The following is a 24950-nucleotide window of genomic DNA, read 5'->3' on the forward strand; positions in this document are numbered from 1 at the left end:
GCCAAAGGCTGGTAATTTAATCACTATCTTTTGCTAAACACATACTGGTATAATCCAAGACCAGTAATTCAAATCTCCCATTCAAGATAAGATTCCTCTCACTTCTTCACAGGCCTTTGTTTCGTAAGGCCAAATTCTTTAAAAATCACTTTACCAGACTCTTGTCCTCCTTTCAGGAAAATGTATGAAATCCTTGTCCCCAGAGCACTGAGCAAGAAGAACCTACTGCAACAAGAAAGCAAGGAAGCGGGGAATTTCAAATCCAGTAGTTTGAGACTGTTTATCTGTCCTGAATCTTTATTCTAATCTTTTTCTGATTAGGTCTGCACTAAGAAAGCTTCTCCACAATAATTACATCAGTATACTTCATTGGCAATGTTCTCCTTTGCTCACAGACAAACTTTTGCTGGCAGTCTAGCTTAGCGTATCCGCTTGAGTAACATGAGAGCATCCTGACAGCATCCCTATGTCCATCATGTGAGCTCTCGCTGGAGCAGCTCTTCTCATGAAGATCATTCCCCATCACTTTCAGGACTCACACAGCTAGGCTGACACATGTTTGTAAAGTAGGAAAATGACATTTGCAAGTCCTGGTCATATTGAAGTGAAAGAAAATATTTTTTAACAACTGTATTTTTTTTCTCCATCTGGGCTTGCGACTTTATGACCTGCACTTTCAATGTGCTTAGCATGTTCTTGGATCTGTCACGCTTGCGACAGGTAGCGTTGGTACATACAGGTGAGACAAAGAGGAGTTGGCACAGAGACAACTGCATGGTAACGGGAGAGTTTTCAGCACAACATCCATACCGCTGTCTTCCGTAATTACACCAGACATATAGAAATGACAATAGAAAGACATATTCCTTCCACACACAGTACAAGATTTGAATTTCCAGCCTCTGCTTCTCTGAGTTCTCAACTCTTCATAGGAAGAGCTATTGTGGGAGTTCCAATACTGTGTTTTTCTGCCCCTGGGTTGTGTCATTACAGGTGGAAGAAGTACTCCCTGCACCCACCGCACAGATACTGTTCAGATACATCTCCTTGTGGTTTTTAGCCTGTGTATTTTTCATAATGAACAATGCAATAAACACAGAGTGTTTGCAGTGTTAAATCATGTTCCCAAAGGGAGCAGTTTGTATAACAAGATAAAATTATCATATTATAATAACTAAATATGCATCAGTCTAAAGCATGCTTCAATTAATCATCAAAAGTTTGCACCGCCTCTTTAGGTCTTAATTAAGCAGAATGTTTGGTATTTTTTTTCCTTTCAAACCAGTGTGAAGAAGCTGCAGAAAATTGTTCCCCTTAAACCCAATGAGCAGCAGTTTAGACTAATTGATCTTATATGGAACCATAATTTGGAGAGGAGGGGGGAAGAGAAAGAAGGCAACGAGTACAACAGAGTAAATCCACCATGTACAGCTCTGTCCCTTTATCTAAGCAAACCAGCATGGCCTACAGTGTTTAGCAGGAAGATCCTAAAATCCCTACAATTCTGGAGTTAAATCCTGATCAGTTTACTAACTTTTAGGCTGCAATATTTTACTGATACTGTTTTGAACTAACTAATACGCATTTTCAACTTTAATTCTATTTTCAAGAATTTGGGTGAAACTAAATGCAGCTACAGCTCTAATCCTGCAGATGATGATGATCTCTGGACAAGTACTACAAAACCTTACTTTCCACATTTCCTTGCAAGAAATTCAGCAGGAGACACTCAACTTTTCTGGCAAGAAGAAAACATCACTCCTGAAGGCGCCCAGCTGCAGCACTGAAGAAGTCCTGTTGTGCAGAAGGAAGACCACAAGGGCACAGGGTTTGGGACTGAGATCTCAAAGGGTATGTCCACTGGACCGAGTGAGCCTGTGTGAAACCTGCACCTTGGCTGTGCTTGTAGCTGTGATCGGATACAGAAAATATTCTGGCACCCCATCCCTCCTCGGTGTCTCTCCACCGCCCGTCTCTTCCTGGCATGTGAGTTTCCTTCCACCACAGCTATCAATCAGCAGCCATGTCTCCTCACTGCTGCTTTCTTCCTGCTTTCTTCTGTTCTCTTTTCTTTTCTCTTTGCTGTGTTCCACCCCCTTACACAGGCAGTTTGGATCCCAGGGTTTTTTGGGGAAGCTAGAATAGCCCTTTTACCCCATGCTGGAAACTGTGCTCAATCCACTGGCATACATCTTTAAATATTTTAGCTGCTTTCACTACTACTTTCTAATGAAAAGCTGCAGAACTTCCTTTTTAAAGAAATTAGATCTTAACTTGACTCTAGCATCTGCAGCATTAACAATAAGGGCTCACTGTTTCCACTGGGACCTGCCAAGATTTCAGAATGGTTAATTCTGAGTTACCCACTGGCTGCTCCTGAAACCCCAGCTTGCCCCAAGAAAACCGAGTAGCATGTGTTTGAATTTCTCACCCCAAAGCAGTTCCTGAGGTTGGTGATCCCAAGCAAGGTAGAAGAATTGTTTCAGTCATTTTTGTTACATCTGAGATGCTTTATCTGATTAATCACAAACTAAAAAATGAACAAACAAAACTCTGGAGACATTGCTGCAGACCCCTTTGTGATAGCACTTAAGCACTGATCCTCTAAACAGATGGGGTGTGTGACAAGCTTAAGGTACAAAAAGTACCTTGGAAAAAGTAACTACGAGAGGAAGATTAAAAAATAGGGCTGACAATACAAAGCTTGCTGCAACCATCGCTATGGAAATACCTCAGGGGCTCTACAATGCGCTTCCTTTTAAGGACCAGTCTCTTGAAGTTCACTACTCTGCCAATAAACCAGAGTGTCCCAGCTCCTTTTAAAAAATCATTTTGGGGAACCACGGCTTGCCTACATTTTGTGTGCATGAGTTGAGGCACATTCTCACGCATAGTTCCGTAAGGACTGAATGCACTACACAAATAAAGGCTGGCATTTAGGCAGGCTTGAAACATGCAAACAAAAAAGCACCCATTTCAGCTAATAGGGGGGAACTCCCTGTGTATTTTTAATATATGCTATTAAAGCACATATGTGAACTTTGTGATTTTCTTTTTAGCACAAGGGAAACACGTGGCCCTCCACAGAGAGCAAAAGACATCAACAGCAGGCTAGATGGGGCAGGCATTCTGGCAACTGTTGGCATCTTAAAACACAGGCGCTACTAACCCTACGAACAGTGTAAATTAGATTATGTTTCAAACTGAAAACAAAAGAAAATTTGAAGAGTAGGGACTATAGGATTTGTTGTGGTGGTCTTTTATTAGAGAGCTAAACCTGCAGTTAGAGAAACTGTAATGCTGTTTAGCAGCTGGAATAAGATTTGGGAAATATTGAAGCAGGATCCAGAGCGCAGTAAAATGAAAGTCTCCTCAGTACATATGCTTAATTAGATCTGATAATATGGTCTTTATTTAAGGAAAACTGCCACTGGGTTCCGCCTGAAATCAGACTTCTTACTAATGCAGTTGTAGAACCAATTCCTTCGTGAATTTAGACAGATGATCTTGGAAATAATTTTTATTGCCCTGCTAACCACCATTTAAAACATCTTTTCTGCTTCCAGATTCCTCCAATACAATTTAAATACTAAGAGAGCTTACAGCGGGCAGTTCCAGAGTGTTCACAGGGCAGTGACTCTGCTTAATCCCACATGTTGCAGTGCATCAGCCCTGCTGACGCACCAAGTTACTCATGTGCACTTATATTTACAAAAAAATCCCATAAACTTTAATTCTAAAGTTATGTTAAGCTGTAACACAGAAAATCACTTGTTCCTTTCTATAAAATACCTAATTACTCATTTTAGTATTTGAATATGACGTTTCCTTGCCAACTTAGGTCACAGGCCTATCTTACAAGGTACTGGAAATGCTTCTGGCTCCTCCTTAAAGACATTTTGCCTCATCAGATACAGCTCCTCCAGCCCATTTCATTTTCAACCCTCCTTCATTTTCACTAGTTCCTGACAACTTTTGGTACAACCCCAATCATTATCATTTGGAAACCACCAAACCAAATGTTATGTAGAGGCACTTATCTGCAGGTTGGAGGATTTAAATCCCCTTTCCTTTCCCAAATGTGCTCATTATCTTGTGAAAACCCTAGGAGGGAGCATTATTTTTCCCTTGTACTTTTTTTTTTTCCCTGTAGAAAGCTCAGTCAAATGCACGGTATCATCCTCTCTGCCTCCCCTCCCACTGTGTCCCTTGACAGTGACCTCCCCTCGCAGTGCAGCACAGCTGGGAGACAGTTCTTGTTTGGGGCACTTAGAACAGCCGATGGACTCTGTGCATCACTTGTACACAGAAGGAGGCAAGAAAGGGAAGGGTTTTGCCAACACCCACACCCAAAGGCTAGACCAAACAGCAGTGGTACCTCCCCTACCGAGACACTGCCATGGGGATCACAACAGAAAGCAAACCAAAGAGCACTCTTAAAGAAATGGGGAAACTGAGACACTGTAGCCTCCAGCAGGTGCCAGGGGAAGGAGGCAGCATGTTCTCACTTGCACTGAAGGAATTTTTTGCATTCTTTGACTAGTCTTGATTTTAGCCTTTCTTCATCCCACGTAACAACAGCCATCCAAACTTAACTGAGTGAAAGGGCAGAGTCACCCTAAGCGCCCTCTAAGACTTACTCTGTCACTAAGGGCTGCAGAATAACAGGATGTTTGCATGCTGCATACTATGGCCATATACCCCGCACAACTGCGGTGGGATTTCTATTTCTAGATCATTCCTGGCTATTGCCTTTTTGTTCCTTGCTATTTCTATGTAATTTTTTAATTGAAAAATAGACTTTCTTTACATAGTTTTGTAGAAAATAAGAATCTTCTAACACCAAGCAGAACCAATCTTAGTATCAGTTTGTCACAATATGTTGCACTCAAGACTAACCCTGAAGATCCCTCAGAATCTGCTGCTGGCACTAAACGTAGCTACCAGCCTGCTGGGCAAGAAGGACGGTTATCAGCCACAAGGAAACTATTACACCAACTCTCTGGAGACTGCACTGACTTCTTATTTGCTTCCAGATGCAGGGTGGACGGCTGATGTTGTCTGAGAAAGCCCCTTTTGATTTGGGCACTGCCTGAGTGTGGTCTATCTGTCTGGTGGTGCAGGTCAGTGGAGTGGCTCTGGCAAACAGTATCCAGATCTGGGTAACTGGCATCCTTCTCATGAAGGGTTCCCATGACTGGATTTAGTATCCTCCACTGATGTCCCATAACCTGAGTCTGTAGACGGTCAGTGTACCACATAGGCCTCATGCGTTTAAGTCAGCCTTTTCCAGGTGTAATTTTGGGGTACAGCAAGGAGAGAGTGCCTTTATCGGAGCTGTTTATATTTGTCCAGGCAGCAGTCTAATGTTTTCCAGGATTTTATAAGCAATTTTTTACGTAATATTTCATTTGACTAAAACAGAGCGCTGAACAGCTTGGAGATAAAATCTTAGTCAGACTGCTCAAAATTATTTGGTTTTCCAAAGAAAAAAAAACACTTTACTATAAAATAAGTGTGAGAGAAAAAGGTAACTTTTTTAACTGCTCAAGGTTTCATCCTGTTCATTCAAAGTACCAATGCAGATAGGACACTGTTCAAAGTTTTCCAGCACGCTCAAGGAAGACCTAATCTGCTGAAATCTTCAATGACTGCTTCCTAGACATAGTTCAGGATCAATACTCCTTCCTCCTCCTTCTCAAGCTGGTAGCTGTTTCTGACATGAAGAATCATATCTGCATCCCTGGAAATCCTGTTTCCCTTGGCTTCCTGACTCTGTCTTCCCCCAGTGCTTTTTCTGCCTCTGCAGTAGCTACATGAGTGTACCTTACAGAGGATCCTTCCTATTCCTACCTTCAGGCTTCTGTGAGTATCCCCCATGCTCTGCTCTTTCTCTTCTCCCTCTTATCTGTATAGAATCTTATCTGCAAAAATTATTCAACTAATAATTCATTATGACTGTTTCTTGGATCTTCTTATCCTCTCCAGATCACTGCTCTCCCATCCAAATGAACACCTCAGCCTGTCTCTCTGACGCTTCTTTACTGGTGTTGACCCTTCAGTTCAAGATCAATACGGCAAGAATTAAAGTCTTAATAATTTCTCCCTGAGTACTCACTCCATATTATTTGCTCAATAACGGTGGACTACACCATCATCTTTCTTGTCCTTCAGGTTCATGATTTAGGTATCATTTTTGTCTGTGAGCACTGTCTTTTCAGCTATATTTAAATCTTGTAGATTTTTCTCCTGTACAATATCTAAAGGCTTTCCCCATCCATCCATAAAGCCTGGACTCATCCCGATACTCAGCATCTCACATCACAGTCACTGCAGTGTATCACTACCTGGTTTTCTCTCTGGCCTGTACGTAACCTGGTCCTATGTGTGTCCATTCAAAATGTGCTGCAAAGATCCCCTTCTCTGCCCAGCATTTTAACATTGAAGCTTTCTCTTGGACTCTTTCTGCCTCTCCCTTCTGTCCCCTTTCTTTTTTGACTCAATCAAATGTAAGCGGCTTCTCTTCTTGTGGTAGGTCAGTCACAGCTGTCTCCCCTCCATGTTGAAAATGTTGACTTTCAGCTTTACCAATTAATGATGTGAGTCTTTTTCATTTCCCTGCTCAACTCAAAGAAGCACCTTTGTGCTGTTTCCAAAGTCATCCCCTGTGCTTGTGAGGGGCCCCAAGAAAACATCCCCAGAGTTACTTGTCTGGCTTTGTATCACTCTGAAGTTTTCTGCTTTGATGTAGTGCCCACAAAACGGTGTCAAAGCGCAGTGCCAAGACCACTGCCTCACATGCTGGCTCTCCTAGCTCCTTTGTACTCCCTTTTCTACTTGTATTCACCAGTTGTTTCTTGCCAGGCTCTTTGGGGTGATCATGACTAGGGTACCCACGCCCTAAGATAAAACAAAACAATTACTACTGATGCTTATTGCAAATCCCACAAAGGTTGTGGTTCTCCTCCCCCTCTGGTCCTCCCAAACTTTGCTCTCTAAAACAAAGATGAGATAAATATGCTCATCTGCTCAGAAGTCATGGTAATCTAGTGTTCATTACTGATCATGGGATAAAGTCAGAGGAGGCAGGGATTATGCGTTCATATCCCCTGTGCAAGTAAAAGAACAATATTCATTACGTACTAATGAATTAAAAACCTAAAGTTGGAAAACACTTACGAAAAGCCTTCTCTGCACGTTACCCTTAGCGGTACGTTTGAACACGGGATCACACATGGTAGGTGGACAGGCAAAGAACAGATGGCAGTTGACTTGGCCAAGGTTCCCCTGTGTCCACTTAACTACTGTTGCAGTAATTTGTTTTTCTACTTCATAGTTTCATCTCCTCCTGCTTGTTTGATGTCATAAAAATCCAGCAACTGTGGCAGTTTGCACAACGCATGTCATAGCCCTGTGTTCGTGTACCACAAATTCAGCATTCTGGATTCATTCAGGACTCAGACTGGAGGAGAAAATAGCTTGGGATGGCACAAGCCCTTGATTAAAGCTTTAGGGCCAAACCAACAACAGCTGAGGATCCAGCCCATATGGCCTGAGATCTTCAGCTGTGTAAAGGCTGCAGGAATGGGCCCAAATAGCTTTGGTAATTAGCAAATATCGTATAAAATAGATGAAAAGTCTTTGGCAGGGAATGCGTACGGAGTAACATTTGAAAATTATTCATAGCGTATTAGTATACTTCTTTAGAGATAAAACTCGATGGCATAAAAATAATTTGGGAGGGGCAACTGTAGTCTCTCGCATATTTGTCAACAGGCGAACACTTTCTTGGACCGATGGGTATTTTACAGTTACCTTTAGTCAATGCAACAAAGGGCAGAGGTGACCATCTAACACCTGGAACCTGATCCCACAAGCTGTTCTGCCTCTGCAGAAGCGTCCTCATACCCAGTGGGGCCTCTTTAGCCAAGGTGCCCCCGTGCGTGCAGAGGGCTACCGTTCTTGGGTCAGTCTTGCATGTCATCCTGCACTCCTTAGTGCCTTGGTCACCCAAGAGCACCCAGAACAACACCCACGGAAGCAGGACTGAGCCTGCTGCTATCTGAATTCACCAATTATCACACCGTGTACAGCAGTAAACAATAACATAGCAATTAATCACCCTGGTGTAGCCATAAGAGTTACTTTCACAGATTATGGTAAGCAGCATGCAGTGTGGAATAAATCATCTTCACGCAAACTCTGAGGAATGGCATGTTATAAAATCACTCCTGATAAAAATCTAATGAAAATGTAAAACATCTCAGTGCAGTCTCCTGGGTAGAGTCAAGATCATATTAAACCCTCAAGAGACAATGGTCAGGGATTTCAACGAGAATCAAGAGATATTTTTCCCAGGATGAGCTTGTTAACCTGATATAAATACATGATATTGATTCAATGGCTTTGTCTCTTTCGCTGTTTCCTTCGTGAAGCCTATTTTTAATTTAGTCATCTTCCATTAATTTATTTAAAGGCTTCATTCACCAAAACAAAATTTTTTTTTCCTAAAAGCAGATGTTGTTGAAGTGCTGAGAGTACAATCCAGCACGCAGAGTGTCACAAGTGGCACATGTCTGTTGTCATTGCGTTTGCAGAAGTTTTTCAAGAATATTAACAAATAAAGTTACTCTCCCACTCTGTTTTAAAGTTCCCTGTGACTGGTTTTCAAAGATTTTGAAATCAGCCCTCTTACAAACACGTCATGATCTAGCAATTTCAGGACACATGTCAATGACAGTAACCATTTCAAAATGTTCGTTAGGATTTACCTGCTGGTGGCTTTATGAAAGGTGGTGGAATTAATGGGACAATAATAGGTACATTCCCATGATCCTTCGACCCTGCTGGTGAGTCTGAAAGTCCATTTCCTGTGGCAAGCCCTGGGTAGCTCGGGTTTATATTGTACGGTGAAATAACACTGTCCTCAGGTAATTTTGGTTTTGGCAAAGAATTTTCTGTAAAACACCAAGAACACATTGTACAGTATGACAAATATATTTCTTAAATGCCCCTACATACTCTCACCGATCTGTTCATTAAATTACTTACCCTAATACAAGAAGGGTGCACGAAAATCCCCAAATATTTTCCCTTTTAAAAAATAGATACTTTCCATTTTTTTAAAATCAAGCTCACACTTTTTTATTTTCCCAAAAGGTGGGGTTATTTTGTCATGCATATCCTTAGTATATAGCTGATTTAATCAATGACACCCTATTCCTGTCCTTTACTTCGACTGTTTGCATGGTAATCACACTCAGCGAACTGACTTCACCAATGCAAGAAGCATAAACCAAAAAACAAAAGAATTCCTAATTCTCTACCAATAATGTGAGTAGTAGTAATGGAAAGGATTTAAAGAAAGGAACAAAATATTGAAATTACAGTGAAGTGTGCATGAAATGATGACAGTTATTATTCTAATTCTTTAATCCCAAATCACCTCAGGATTCTTATTTGTAGGAATTTCTCTAATGCACTTCGGTTAGCTATGGGGCAGGACTTAATTCTTATTGTTCCCTCTCCTCCCATCTCTCAGAAAAAGAAACACACTTTTTTCCCTCCCATAGACTGCACGCACCAAAAATTTCTACCTGGCGCAGGTATTCGACATCTTTGTTTGGTACGTAAAACATATGATTTGTATCATGTGTCTATAAAAAAAAGTATGTCACAAATTTCATCAGACATAGACAGGAGCCACAAATCATTCAGTAGAAGATCCATTTATTAAAACGTAAATAAATGAATCGCATTACTACACAGGAACAAGTTTCTTCAAAGGTGGCTTAATGACATTGCATTTTCAATGAAAAATAAATACTGATCACCAATGTCACTATGGAATTAACAAGCTGCAAACATTCAATTTTAACACGATTAGGTTGTTTCACCTTACCTCTAATTTTTCCACCTTTTTTCTAGTCATCCCTCCTTCAGAACTGGTCTCTGGTATCAGTACTCATTGCAACACTCACTGAATACAGTGCTGCTGCCCGCCATCAGAAAGAAAACCCAAACACTGCTGGCCACAAACGCAGGGAAAAGTGGCAGTCCAAGAGCATAAAAGCTGCTGCAATTTCCTCTTTTTACCTCACCTTTGAGAAACTCTTGTTGGATAAGTCAAGATGCAGCAATTTCCTACTCTTCTTTTCACTCTGATGACAAGTCCCTACCCATTTGCTGTGTCTGAGGAGTCAGCAGGGAGCAACTGAGCGGCTGAACAAACAGGCTGGATCCCATCCTTCACATTTTGAATCATCTCATACTACAGTACATGAAGATCCAGCACTGTCCCAAACAAATTCCACCCCTGGAGAACTTCAGCAGCACTTGTGGAAGACAGTATGGTACAAACATCCCAGAGAAGCCTTTTGTGAACGTTCACGCTGGTTCCTACGCATGTTGTGAACATACCAGCTCAAAATCTTTCAGCATTTTAAAAAGCCATATGCCAAAAGCCTCAGTTTTGAAAGCAAAAGGGTTCTGTAAAGCCACACTGCTAAGAAAACGCTCTTTTTTCCAGTTGTGAGCAGTTTATTGGTACCACAGGTACATGACTTTCAACTGACTCACAAAAGGTATTGTTTATGAAGATACATTAGTGCCTACTAACAGCAATTTTGTTAAGTGATTTTCCTCTTACTCTATTGGCTTCCTCGTACAAGCAGGCACTCTCCGATATTTTTATTTAAACCAACCACGAAGCAAGCAACAGAACACGCTTTCCAATCCATGCCAATTCAGACAGGTTGAGATATTAACCCTTCTTTGTGTGCACACAGAAACATTAAGTCTCATTACCTTTGAGAACAGAAATGTGCTGGCGGCTTTCCCCATCTGCCGAATAGTTCCTGAATTCAATATCTTCTCCATCTTTCAATTCAACCTTATCATAACCATACCAGCCAAGGAGCTCATTCATAGTGTTTTCTGCAAAGTTCTGAAAGAGAAAAATTACCTACTTATTTATGTAATCAATAACCATTTGGAAGGAAGGGAGGACTGCATAAATCGAACTGTATCTGTGCTACACGAGGAAGTGTCAGGTTTGGCCCACCTCCTCAAAGACTAATGTTCGCTTCATAAGTCAAGTGCATAAAGTGTAATGCATTTAAATCTCTGACTGGAACATGTAATTATGACAGGGACTCACACATCTGTAATTTAAAGAAAATGAAAAGGAGAGTTATTTATGACTTTTGCTCTGGCATTCAATGTCAGAAATATTTTAACATACATTCGTCACACAAACTTGTCTGTGTTGTCATAAAATATCTAAGACTGCAGCAAGAGAATAACAGAAAACTAGGATTTTTTTCAACCAGCAGTTAATCAACCTTACTGCACTAAAGTCTTTTCAGCTGGAGCAGGTCACTGACACAATTACAGTTCCTTGAGGTGCCCATGAACCAAATCAAATAAAATCACAGCGAAGACGTTTTTCCTCAGTTATAAGCCCTCGCATAGTCAAACCACTTAAAAACTCTTCACCATAAAAGCATTTTACCATAATGTTTCAGATAAACATCTCTTATATTTGTTTAAGAAAATCTTTCTCAGTTTTGCCATATTTATTTTCAAACCCATTTCCAAGCAGCCGTGTGGTTACATTTTATGTTTGTATGGAAATGCAAAATATGGAACAAGACTGTCATAACTCTCAAATTCTATTAAAAACACATCCTCTAGGTCATGCGGCAACAATATTTCTGTAGAAAACACTCATTACTGGGCCAGGAGATTTAGTGGAGCAAGTTAAGAAATCTGCAGCCAGACAACTAAGCTTTCTGAAACCAAATAGTGCCACGGAGCTCTACAGCTTATGGATTTAGGAAACTACTGGAGGAAACTAGCTAATGAATTATTGCGACGGCAAAGATCACTTTAAAGTAGTATGACAACTATAAAATGGAACAAAAAAGCCACACAAAAAGCCTTTCGATTTGGTCTCTGCTTTTTTCTATTATTACTCTTTTAAAACAAATTCCAAACTTAATTTTCCTGTAAGATCTTGACATCTAAAGTAATGCTTTTGATAAGCACCATCTTCTGGGACTCTAATACAATACCGATTCAAAACAAATGGTACGTGTCAAATATGCAGGTTGCTAGATTTTGTCTAGTAACTGCTCTGGCTTAATTTTTGAGTGGGAGCAAGTCTAATGACAGAACACAGCAATTCTCCAGTCATTTAAATAAATAAATAAAATTAATCAGATGATAATTGCTTCCGAATTCAAAGCTACAGCAGGCATTCTGCCCCAGAATGTCAGAGTGCTGCACTGCTCCGGGCTCATTCATCACACCAGATTGCATAGGTGTTCCTGTCACTCAAGGAGCGAGGTAAAGCAGCTAGAAGCAATAAACACAAGCAATTTGTACTCTTCCAGGAGTATCATCTGTGCAATTGTGCTACAAACACACATTTCAGGAAGAGAAAAACCAAAACAAAAACCCACAGCAGATCCTTAGAGCATCAATTTCCCTCTGTTTTTTCGCCCTTTCATTTTCACTTGACCTCCTGCTGGAAGTCTCGCTTCTGTGGCTGTCCTGCACAGCCCCGAATTGCCGGAAAACATAGCATCGTCCCACCTCTACCTCTAGTGTCAGCATTAGAAGTACAACAGCCTGTTACATCTGAACTATTTCACTACTACAGTTTGCAACAAGTACAATGCAGTGTAATGTGGCTAACACCTACATTCATTTCTAAAATATATACTTAAACTCTCATTTGAATGATGCAGTGTTGTAACTGTTTTAAATACCAGCAAACCCAGGAAATTTTTCTAAAGTTCTTTGTTTGTTTTTTAGCTTTTTAGAAAACAACTCCCTCAGCACTGAAAGTCCCAATGCACTAACCCTGTCTCTAACCCATGGGAACCCAATAATGATATGACTTGGACTGACTCCACCTCACCACTGCAGCTCACCCAGAATGACCTGACGGGGTCCATGGAGGCCTGAAGGCAAGCTCTGCCAGCTTCCCTTGCTTTGCTAAATTTCAACTATGGAGATGTAGCCCTAGAGACTAATCTAGCAAGGTAGAGACCAATTGACAGAGTCTTCCTGACTTAAACCCCATGCAACCAAATTAATTGACTAGCTCTAGATTTGCCTCCTGTGGATGCTTTGTGTTTTATTTGCACTGTTGATCAACTCAGGCAATGAGTAATTTCTAATTACTTACCAAGGAATATGTAAGCAAGGCTGTATATATGTTTATTTTTTCCTGAAAATTCATACATGTATATGTCTCTTCAGAATCTAGTCAAAGTCATGGTTGGGTTTGTAATGGCACAAACTTTAATTACCTTTCAAGCCTCATTTTACCATCCATGATGAGTGATGCACAAAATTGAACAGTCATAACAACAAAACAATATATCTGATCTTGAAATTACTCATAATGGAGACTTGACTTTAAAAAAAAAATCACTGGGGTCTTTGCTATTAACTTCAATGAGAGCAGAATGAGGTCACATATTTGCAACAACAAAAGTAAGCGTCTTTTTAACACTATGATTTCTCAACAAGGATGCTTGGATAAAAAAAAAAAAACAATTAAGCCATTCTCCTTCAAAATTTATTTTACCTATTACAATGATGGTGATCAATCATAATATTATTCTCTCAGTGCTAACAGTCAGGGCTTCATTACACAGCACTTTGTACACAGCAAACTTGGAGGATGATCCCATCCTCAACAAGCCAATAGTCAAAAGCTGAGAAATGCTTCCTTCCACACTAACTCTCTCGCATAGACGGGCATCCACAGAACCATGACATCACCTTCCCTCAGACTCCTGACTGCAATACCCATTTGCAGCAATGTCTAACACCCTGTCAGTCAAGAAGATGGTCACACAGGTCACGTGCTCGCTGAAACTGCTGCCCTGAAGCAGACCACTATTATTTCGTTGTTTCCATGTGTTCTCCCTTCTTCCATTTCAGTGGTAAGCCCAATGTACACAGATTCAAAATACAGTAACAAGATGGGATTTGTAAAGACCAGTGTGGTGGCAATGGTCAAAATACAAATGATGAGACGAAACGAGACAATTTTTCTCTGTGTGAATGCAGGGGAAAAAAAAAGAAAGAGGCCAAAAAGCCCAGTTCTTGATGAAGTTAAGGAAAGGAAGCAAGCCAATTAATACACAACCTGTACAGGCAGAGCAGAACCTCACTGAAAGGTGTACAAGCTTGAAAGGCTTAGTGAAAGGAAAGGTGATGATTGTAACAATGGTGCTTGAGAAAAGCAAGATTGTGGGACCCGAGGTTGGAGCAGGACAGCAGAAGAAGCAGTGATGAAGCAGGCTAGACAGGAACCAGCTGAACTGAGAGACAATGGACCTGCCAAAGCCCATGGAGAAGAAGATGTGAGGATGAGTGCAGCTGACCAAATGGAGGATGTGCATGGAGCTGCAGTTCCATGCTTTTGCAGGAACAGGACAACAGAGGCACCAAGCCAGTCCATGCCTACTTTCAGGCCCATTCCCTAGAGGGATGTGGAGGTCTGCAGGACGGAGGCTGCCAACCCCACTGCCCACTACCCTGCCAGAGGGCTGGGATGATGTGAAAGACTGGCGCATCAGGGAAAACTTCGGCCATGATCAATGAAATCCCAAGTCAGCAATCATACTGCTCAGCTGGGAGCCTTGAGCCCAGAGCAAATCCCACTGAACCCATTGGGAGTCCTGCAGGGGTCCGTGGATTTCATTGCGAAATTACAGCACCAAAGCTAACTTCGCCCTGCTGGGGAGGCAACGCTCAGTCCCCTGCAAGGAAACCAAGAGACCGAGCCCTGGTGCCACTCACTGCGTGGGCCAACATCAGAGCTGAGAAGACAAGCACAGAAATCCTGCCCCATGTCCTCCCGTGCTCACACCATCATGCCACACTCGGCCTCTTGCTTGTGCACCAAGCAGCCAGGCTCCCAAGGTTATCAGGAACACCAATAACCTCTCCAGCTGCCCGGCGGTCGGTTAACATCCCACCGGAGCCAAACCACCCGCGCCCCTCTAGCCAACAGCACCGGTGTGCAGCTGTGCACCGTCACAGCTGCCTGACTGCCAGGGAACTCGCCACAGCTGCGGCACCACCAGCTCATCCCTGCCAAAGAGACAGGCCCCAAAATGCTCCAGCGGCCCCAGTCACACACCACCGCCAAAGCCCACCCTCCCTAATAGGCGGCAATTCTTTTTTTGCCCCCTGCTAAGTCCCAAACCACTTCTCGCCACTGTGGGGCAATGTGTAATTTGCATGTTTTAACTGTATGATTTCTCTATTCTTGTACTATACAGAAATATCCTCCCTCCTGGAAGAGACAGGATAACTAACTAACTATTATGCTCCTTGGTATTTTGACTTGAATTTGCTTCCTATTCATGGGAAAATGAAGAAGAGTGTGTTGACTCGCCAGACTGTGGTTTCTCTCCTTTGTGAGACTGACTTATATGCTAGGCAGTAAAAATATAATCACATTTATTCCCGCTTTAGGATTCATTTCATTGTAACAGTACACCTACAGCTTGATTTTTTACATCGCAATGCATCATTTTCCCAAATCTTCACTAATTAATACATTCTGAAGCTAAGCCCCGCTTCTCTTTCCATCTTAGACCTCTTGCCTTTCCTTCTCTGTGAACCTTATTCACAGGGGGCAAGGCCTGGCTTCACCGAACGAGGCCTGGCAAACACGGCGGCAGGAAACGCAGGGGAGAATGAGTCTGTCAGACTAATTTTCTTCTAGGTTTTACTGCTGAATGTTTATTTCAGATCTGGGAGGAAGCACAGTGGCTCCATTCCATTTCCTTCCCTGCATAACCCACTCGGTGCAGAGCCCCACAAATCCACTTTTCACTTTCACTGCACCGAGGAAATAAAGAGGTTTCTATAGCCACTGTACGAACTTGGGTTTTTATTTTTTTTACCAGCCCTTACTTTCTTTGCTTATTTATGTTGTCGCCATATTGAATTTTACGGTTAGACCTTCATGCTATCAGAAAGCAAAATTTCTTGATGCTTTAATTCCCTTTGTCCTCCCACGTACACGTTTAGTTCTGTAATACCCACTTAGTTTTAGCAAGCACTGGTTCTATGATGCACAGGCAGGTGAGGCTCCCTGTGCAGACAACGCAACTCCCTTTTGCAGCCATCCCACAAAACTCCTTCCATGCAGACTCCGCAAAAAAAACCCCGCCTCGCTCTCCTGAAATAGCACAATTGATAAAGTCTGTCTGCTTTTCCACTTTCTCAAAGACATTTTTTGCTTTTCAGGAGAGAAGGGAAGAGTTTCTTTGGAATCTTCCGAGCACTCCGAGCGATCTGGCTCGCTCCGGGTGCAGCGCTGGCAACGCCTGCTTCACCGCTTTCCTCCTTCTGACAGTAGTACTTTAAAATGCCAAACGGGGAATATTAAAACACTAAACTGAAAGATCTTCAGATGAGTTTACTATTAAACTGTAACAGATGGGGCTGTCTTAAGCTCTAGGCACCAGGAATGAAGTCCAATTTTAGATACAAATTAGTTATTGAGAATATTTATAGATGGTAAACTCCTTGGGCACATGGAGCACCCCTGTGAAATTACAGCATATATTAATTGCTCGCCTTTCAGCTGACAGACACATGCAGATACACAGTTTTGTTTGCTCAGGAGAACTTCCAGTGCAATCCAGTACTGGATGTAACTTCATTTCACAACGTTGCAGAGCACCCAGCTGCTCCTCCTGAGCAGCACTGCTGCCTGGCAGCAGGATGGCAAATGGAAATAAGCTGAGGAGGGATGGATGGGGAAGCCAACACCACGCCTTGATGAGTGCTTTCATCAATTAAACTGTAAAAAATATTTTGGTCTTAAAATAGTATTGGGTTCCCTGATAACAATAGCTTTGCATCTATTAGGTGTCCAGTTATTCACCAGCGACTGAGAAATGGCACTGAACTGAATTTTGGAATAACTATCTGCTCTTCTTCCAAAGCGTGAGGTGAACAATGCTACCGCTGGAAGAAAAAATGGAAGGTATCATCTGAAGGAGGAAGGGGGACACAAGAAAAAAAATAACTAGAAAAAAGAAAGAGAAGCTGTGAAGGTCACCGCGAAACAAAACAGTTCCTCCTGAATATATTTTTCATTGAAATGTAATATCAGAAAGCTGTGCAGAGTCATGTACTTTGTGCACACAACACTGTATCAAATTAAAATTTGTTATAACCATCATGTACATTAGGTTAGCAATAACAAAAATGTAACTTAATATCTGGCATAAGGGAAGAGCAAGCAACCTGAATATCCATCTAGTCATGTTAAAACCGAGCTGTGACACTACTGTTGGAAGACACCAAACCAAGCAGTTAGGTGTTGTGATGCTTCTTGAGTAAATATCTGACTGTATCAAACAGCAAATCTTGAAGGAAGTCTCTGTGGTGAGGTAATTTTATTGCTCATTCATACTGTCCTGCATTTGCTCTACTTAAAACAGACACTTGTACCAATGGCCTTTTTATTACCCGAAGGGGGAAAAAAAAAAAATCATATATACACCAGTCCTTTTTCTTTCTGCTAGCAAAGGGAGGCAATTCGATCCAACATGGGCTGAAACCTGAGTAGGTCACTGTACACCATGATAAAATTCCCTAATCCCTGAGCCAAATTTCCCTGAGGGGGCCCTCCTACTTCTCCTTCACTTTCCAAGCTGACTTTTCCATTCCCTCTCTCATCTTTTCCTCCCCTTCATCTCTTTCATTTCCCCTACCTTAAAGCCTTGATATCTGATCTGCTGCTGATACTCGGGTTACAGTTTTTACAGCTTAGGCTGTCTATTGCTGTATACATTCCTTTCTTTCTGCTCTGCCGTGATTACTTACCAGAGCTTATTTTACACTGGTCCAGATGAAAGCAGTTCAGATGAAGGGAAACAGTCAGCCTGTTTGAACATTGCAGATACGAACCTACACAAGGGCACATTGTGCTCCCTCTGTCATTTTGCTGCAAACATTTTGCACAGTGTAACCAATTTGTTACATTATTGTATTCCTCGGGTTTATGAAAAACAACTAGACATCTTAACCCATTAGTAAAGAATAAATGATTGCCACAGGATTTTAACTTTCTCAACAAGTCAAAAATTCAACCCCCCTTTTTTTTCCTCCCTCCTCTCTCTCCCCTTCTCGACAATAGCCGCCAACTGTCCTACTAAAAATGCAGTCTCCCAGCACAGCATATATAGCATAGTCTACATTGAAAGGTGGCCTGTGCTTTGTGAAAGGCTCTGCCATCAGCTATCTCACTCTCGACCAGAAATCACATCGGTTCAAAATGCCATTTCTACCCACCTTCAATTTTTAAGTCAGCTGAAATCTGGAGGTTTCTAGCCTTAAGCAGCTACCCACGATTAAAAAACAGAAACTCTCGACATGAAGGTTAACGCTAGTGCTTAATACCAAAGCATTAGTTTAAAATAGTGTAATTTTTCCCCTTCACACAATGTTGTTTTTGTTTCTTCCTCACCCTTTCAGACAAACATCTGTTATACTGTAGAAGAACAACTATCTCCCAAACCGCTGAGTGTGCCTGCAGCCAAAGTAAACAAAACAAACCCAGAGGATCCAGCACAGTCAGCCTTTATATCCAGCCAGGATAACATTTCACATGTTTTGATTAAAATTAGCTAATTTGTAATTCTAGAACCTATGAAACTTGAAAGCTGCAATCCATATAGATCGCATTAGGCGATGCTCTAAGGGGCCAATGCCCTATACTACAGACCTCCGCAGTTCTCAAAACTATGTGGGATTACAATGAGCGATGACTCTGACTCTCTGGTGTCCGTACAGAGCCCTCTCCGAAAATAGGATGTGTCATATATCTCGCAAAGAATAATACCGCTCCTCGGGACTTGAAACCAGTACAGTTTGTTTCCCAAGAGATGCACCGACACATTTTGTTTGTTCCCCTAATACTACTCTTGTCCACGTTTCCAGTTGATGTGCACGCAGAACTGTGTACATGCTCATTACGCAGGCAGCAGGAGCAAGAACGCCTGCCTTAGGCAGGAAAGGGCACCTAAACAGAATTAGGGGTGTGCAAAAGAGGGGAGAAGGGAGAGGATTGTGCATTCCGGTTTAGTTTTACATGGGGAGATCAATGCTCTGGAAAGCAAAGATATTTTCACTAGGCATCATGCATATTTATACACTCGCCTATATAATATACATACTATACGAATGTGTGACATTTTCCAGGCAGTCCTCCACTTACAATCAGCCTTTTAATAAATGAAATATTCAAATTAAATGTCAGCAGCTTTATCTCATAACCAGACTACGCCGTTTTAGTCACTTTATCTGCGCATTAAACAACAAGAAGTAGTTCAGCTGAAGTCTCGCAGTACGTTGTTCCCAACTTTGGGGAATCAGAGACGTAAAACAAACAGACATGGAACAGACGTGGAAAACAGGCGCAAAAAACAGGACTGGTCAAGCCTGGAGCAGCGACCTAATGATAAAAGAAGTCCCGAAATAACGTTTTTGTGCGATCGCAGCCAGCCTAACATCTGGAGCGGCTGCCTCAAGGGCTACCTCCAGAGCACAGTTGGACTGGCACCGCGTCCTATCAGGCAGGACAGCCCTCCGCACGATAAATACACTTCCATCCCCAGCAGCCCTCGGCCAGCCGCCTCTCAGCAGCACCTCTGCCGCCGTGATGAACTGCGAAGCCAGAGCACGTAAAGCAGAGGAGGAGGCGAGAGGGAGAAGGAGAGGAAAGGGGTCTCCGCGCTTCAGTGCGAGAATGATGCGCGGCTCAGAGCGTAACATTTCGTTTTGACAATTTAATTACACAGTTGCAGCTGGCTACTGAAAAAGGAGAGAAATACAGTGTTTAAAAGAGGTCCCTTTCTTCCCTAACTTTAGGGCTTCCCAGCTACCCGAGGGGATGGCTATAGAAAAAAAAAAAAAAAAGCTGATCACTGGCACCCAAGGAGCTTAAAAGCCCAACGAGGGGGAGTTTGGTTTGGTTTTTGTTTTTGTTTTTTTTTTAAAAAATAAATAAATCAAAGCTGGTCAATGAACAGGATTTGCAGCCTGTGAATTCGTCTCTGTTTTCAGCCCAGGAGGCGGAGTTGAGACACATTCAGTGCATCCTACGGAAAAAAAAAATGACAAGAGATCCTTTCTTATTTCATCTCCATGCACGGAGGCGGGGGGGCGGGGGGGGACCCCCGCTCCCTTCCCCATCACAGGCACCTACCTTCATCTCCTCGTTGATCTCCCGCTTCACCGGGTGAGCCGGCTTCCTGCTCCTTTTATTTTCGGGAGGTCTCCCTTCTTTCTCCATTTCTGCCATTTTTTGCGCCTACTTGGTGGTGGAGATGAAATGGCTGCTGGTGCTCTGGGGGGGCCGGGAGGGGCGCAAGGGGGGGGGGGGGGGTGGCGGCGGCGGCGGCTCTCAGTGGTGGCAGGCGGCGCCGCGGAGGGCCCGGGGGGAGCGCGGCGGCGGCAGCGGCGGTGGCGGCGGGCGGGCGGGGGGCGCGGGCGGGCAGGGGCGCGGGTGCCCCGGCGAGTCAGCCATCTTCTGCCTCGCCGCCGGCCTGCATGGGAGCGGCGCGGCGCGGCGCGGCGCGGCGGGGCGGCGGGGCGGGCGGGCGAGAGGCAGCGCAGAGCGAGCCGGCCCCGCGCCTGCTGTGGCGGCGCTGCTGGCGGGCTGCCGTGGAGGGGGCGGCGGCGGGAAGGGGGAGGCCGGCCTCGGCCCGCCGGCGGGCGGGGCTTGCCGGCACCGAATCGGCCGCCGCTGCCCGCCATGGGAGCCGGGGGGAGGGAGGGATGGGGCGGGGGTGGGGGGCGCCGCGCTGAGCACCGGGCGGAGCGGAGGGGAGGGGGCGGTGCGCACCCGCCCCCGCCCACCACCGGGATGGGGGAGGGAGGGGGCCCGTGTGTCCCCACGCACACGCGGGGCGTCCGCGCGGCCTGTCCCCAGCGCCGGGGTGCCGCCGCCGTGCCCCCTCCGTGGCCGGCCCGTTCCCCCACCCCGGCGCCCGTCCCGTCCCGTCCCGACGCCGCAGTCAGACGGGGCTCTCCGCCGCGCCGAGGTTTGATGACTCCCGTTTTTCCCTTTATCTGCGCCTGGGAGGTGAGGGTGAACGGTTTGGTGGGACGAGGTGCTGGATTACAGTACACACTGTGGGGGATACATTGATTGTTCCTGGGTTGTGCTTTCCCCGCTCCCTGGCAGTCCCTAATTACCCGATACAATACAGTACGGTACGGGGGTGTCCATTGTTCCATTAGTCAAAACTGTAATTGTACAAGGTTTCTCATTATGACTGTGGTACACCTTAAAATTATACATTTTTGAAAAAATAAACCCCTCAGTTGAAAGATAAACTGCTTTCCGTGTGGGTATGAGTAGGCTCCCCATAAGAATCTCTGTTTAGCCTGTCAAAGTTTTGCGTGCAACAATGTCTAATTTACATTCTCTGTTTCTGAACCTTAAATCACTGACATTTTTCATTATGAAAAGTTGAGCACAACTCCTTTGCTCGTTTCGTGACTAAAATGAGCCTTGCTTGCCTGCTTCAGATGGCAGAGTGATTAGAGACACGGAGCACATTTTCCCCTGTGGCATTGAAAACAGGAAGAAACGGATTTTGCGTAGATTCAGCTGTTAGAGCAGCGAGCATCAAAAGGTGAGACGGCAGCCAGACCTCACTCCGTACAATCCTCGAGCCCATACGCAGCGGTGAGGTCACGGCCGTTGTAAAGAGAAGGTGCTGCCACTCCCCTCGCTGCCTGAAAGAATCAGGCAGATGTTGGAAAACACCAGATCTGATCGTTCGTTTTTGCAGAGCGGCAGGACCTCACAGAGACCCTCGAGAAGGCTCTGCTGGCAGTGAGGAGCTGCAGGAGTTGGCTGCAGCAGGGGTCGTGCCATGGGCTTGGTCCATTCTGTGCACCCCAGGAACACGAGGTCTGGCCTCAGACTCACCAGCAGCAAGCATGAGAAGAAACTGAGATTTTTTTTTTTCTTGCCTGTAATATTTTAAAATACAGTGAGTTCTGAAACTTGGGGAAACTAACTTGTGACTCCACAGGTAACCTCCAAAGTATGGTGCTTAATAAGGAGGTTTCCCTCCTTCTGTGCCCCATCACCACCACCAGCAACCTCATCTCTATGTTTTATTCACCGTATTCTGTTACAAACAGATGGGTACCGTTGAGCTCTCATCAAGTATGGGAGATATTCCCAGAATCTCAATGTATTCTCTTGCACAGTAGGGATAAGACAGGCAACGCAAGGGTAAGGCTACACAATCTCATGTAGCCTCAGAGATCTTTGAAACCTTTAGCTGGAAAAAGGAAGGCAACCTCAGACAACTATTCTGCTTTGAATCGCCACCACCTTGCTGATACACGAAGTCATTGTAATGAAAAAGGCAAAACTAATTCTTGTATTAGGGACATATTACTAGTTTCTCTGTAGAGCTGATAGAAGAGTTTTAATGAAAACCTTAGGACTTCTGCTAAGCAGAGTATTGCCTCAAATGGTTCTTGTTCAGTGAAACATCTGAAGACTGCTTCTCAACACTGACTATATATATTGTAATAAAGCATTGTTTTGCTGCATAAATTTAACAGACAAGTTGATAATCTGAAAAAAGATTAATCCCGAACTCCCAATATAAACAGAACTTCTTTAATATTGGAAGGGACTTTGGAGAGTGTATTTGCAAGCCCGAATGATGCGAATTGTCTTCAGCAGGTTGCAGTGAGTAGACCAAAACAAATGTCTTCAGTATCAGATCTGTCATTCCAGTTTTCCTGACTAACGGCTGAAGGTTTGGTTGTAAATTGAAGCACTTCCCACCCCTCTCACTACCAATTCTGAACCCTGATCCTCACTTCTTCATCACCACAAATACTGGCTTTCAGTTAGGTTTTTTTACCAGTTGCACACTCCAAATACTTTTGAATGGAGATGTGAACTTATGCCTCCTGACAGTAGGCTCATTTTTCCCAGCTACTTCTGATAAACTCCTTAAAAACAGCCTGCAGTCCCCCAGTACCTCAACAACCACCAGATGAAAGCCGTGGTCTTAGAGCATATCCTGTTTTTCTCAGTATCTAATATAGGCTTTGGATGGATACAAAAGTTTTACCTCTCTGTGTCCTAGTAATATCTCTTCATCCGACAGCAGATTATTTCTGCAACTGTCACAATTCTTATTTTTCTAGAGCTGTTATTACCTCTACATATTGCATATCATTACACTACATATTCTTGGGAAGGTGTTCTTCTAGTGATAGCATATGGAGGACCATCAACTGTCAACACAGAAGTTCATGCATTTAGAGTGCTCAGACGTTATCTGACACACATTGTAGATACTGAAATAAGTTTTGGAAACCTTCTAATTATTCCGCTTGTTACTGGGGAGGGAAAGACTAACAAAAAGGAATGTTTTCAGTTTTTAATGGTAGCTCGTGAACTCATAAGGAGAGGCAGAATATCGGAATCTATGAAAGCCATAAATTTGTCAGTCATACAATGGCATTGATCTGAACGTCTCCAAAAAGTTATGAGAAAATAAATCTGGTATTTATATTACAGAGATCCTAACATTAAATACATTTACTGAACGGTGACAGCACATATTTCTTTTGTGAAAACCTGTATTTTTGGTAAAGAAACCTGGTTCAGTAGTGCTCAATATGGATGCTGCAAACATCTCAAACAGGTGAATAAAGGTGGCTGATTGGATCAATAGGGCTGCTCACGCTTATTCTACCAGAGAGAGCTACTGGGGTACATGGTATCAGTAAGCAGTTTTCAGCCAAAGATTAAATCCTGATCCTGTGGAAATCAGTGAAGATTTTGTTCCTGAGTTTAATGAGACCAAATTCCTTGTGAAATCTCCAAGGTGATTTTAAATCAATCTATTATATAGTGTGCATTGGAAAGCAAGAATCCCAGGTTCTTAAAAAAAAAAAAAAAAGAGTTTTCAAAATACATTTCCATTCTCATTCAAAAATAAGAAAATGAGGGAGGGAAAAGCTTCATACTCCTTATTGTAACTCATCTCGAAAGGGAGCAGGAACTGTCTAGCAGGCTTCCCACAATGAGTGCGTGCTCCAACCACAGTGCGATGGAGAAAGTTTCTCATTGTCTTGCCTGTTGAAGGGTTTTGGGTGGGGATTTTTTGCTTTGCTCATTGGTTACTTTCAAAGTTGGGATGAAAAAAACCATGTTATCTGCCTTTCGGTGGTCGCTAAGTCACCTGCAAGACTTAGGTTCAGGTCCCTGCTGTATCTGAGTCACAGCAAGAACCTGAGCTTTTCCTTCTGTTGCCCAAGCGCATGTTTTACACACAAGGTGCTTTGCCAAGCTCCATATTTTTGCTCTGTCACGGCTTTGCATTTCCAGCTCTGAATTTGCACTTAGATTTTTGCAAGCGTGGTAATTTGGACCTCTGGAAAACAAATATTCTTCATAAAAAGGCAGGTGCAAATGAGTTGCCTAAAATAAATCGCCCCCGGTTTAATTTATGTTCTATTATTCGTAATCCTATTTATTAGTATTTACTTGTTTTAAAAGGGCACCTATCCACTTACTGGAGTTGCTCTTTAGATAACACGAAAGCAACACTTTGCTATAACTAAGTTCTTCAATTTCGTCCTTATTAATGCGTAACTCTCTTTAATATTATTATTGAGCTATTTCTTCTCATTATTGCCTGCCGGAGAGGACGAGATAAACAAGCAGGCCTGATTTTCCACCTGGTAAATATGTAATATGTAAATATGACGGGTTCAAAGCCAAAGGTTTTAAATGGCAACGGCATCAAACCAGTGGCACTCCGTGGGCACACTGGAAACGACGTGAGGGTTTTCAGAGGCAAAACTGGGACAACCGTGGTAACAACTGGAGCAGCGGTACTGCCCTGCGG

General features: G+C 43.3%; 1 protein-coding gene across 2 annotated transcripts in view; it reads right to left on the bottom strand.

Annotated features, from left to right (window-relative positions):
• Positions 1-20404, bottom strand: part of SOBP (sine oculis binding protein homolog) — a 122822-nt gene extending 102418 nt beyond the window's left edge. For both annotated transcript variants that reach the window (XM_068398150.1, XM_068398140.1), the window contains exons 1-3: positions 20258-20404; positions 10807-10945; positions 8772-8957 (exon numbers count right to left, since the gene is read on the bottom strand). In XM_068398150.1, the coding sequence (XP_068254251.1) occupies positions 8772-8957; positions 10807-10945; positions 20258-20353 (421 nt within the window). In that variant the 5' untranslated portion in view covers positions 20354-20404. The remainder of the gene's footprint in view (positions 1-8771; positions 8958-10806; positions 10946-20257) is intronic.
• Between the last annotated feature and the right edge of the window lie 4546 nt (positions 20405-24950).

The sequence above is a fragment of the Nyctibius grandis genome, chromosome 1 (genome assembly GCF_013368605.1).
Source record: "Nyctibius grandis isolate bNycGra1 chromosome 1, bNycGra1.pri, whole genome shotgun sequence".
NCBI classification, from domain to species: domain Eukaryota; kingdom Metazoa; phylum Chordata; class Aves; order Nyctibiiformes; family Nyctibiidae; genus Nyctibius; species Nyctibius grandis.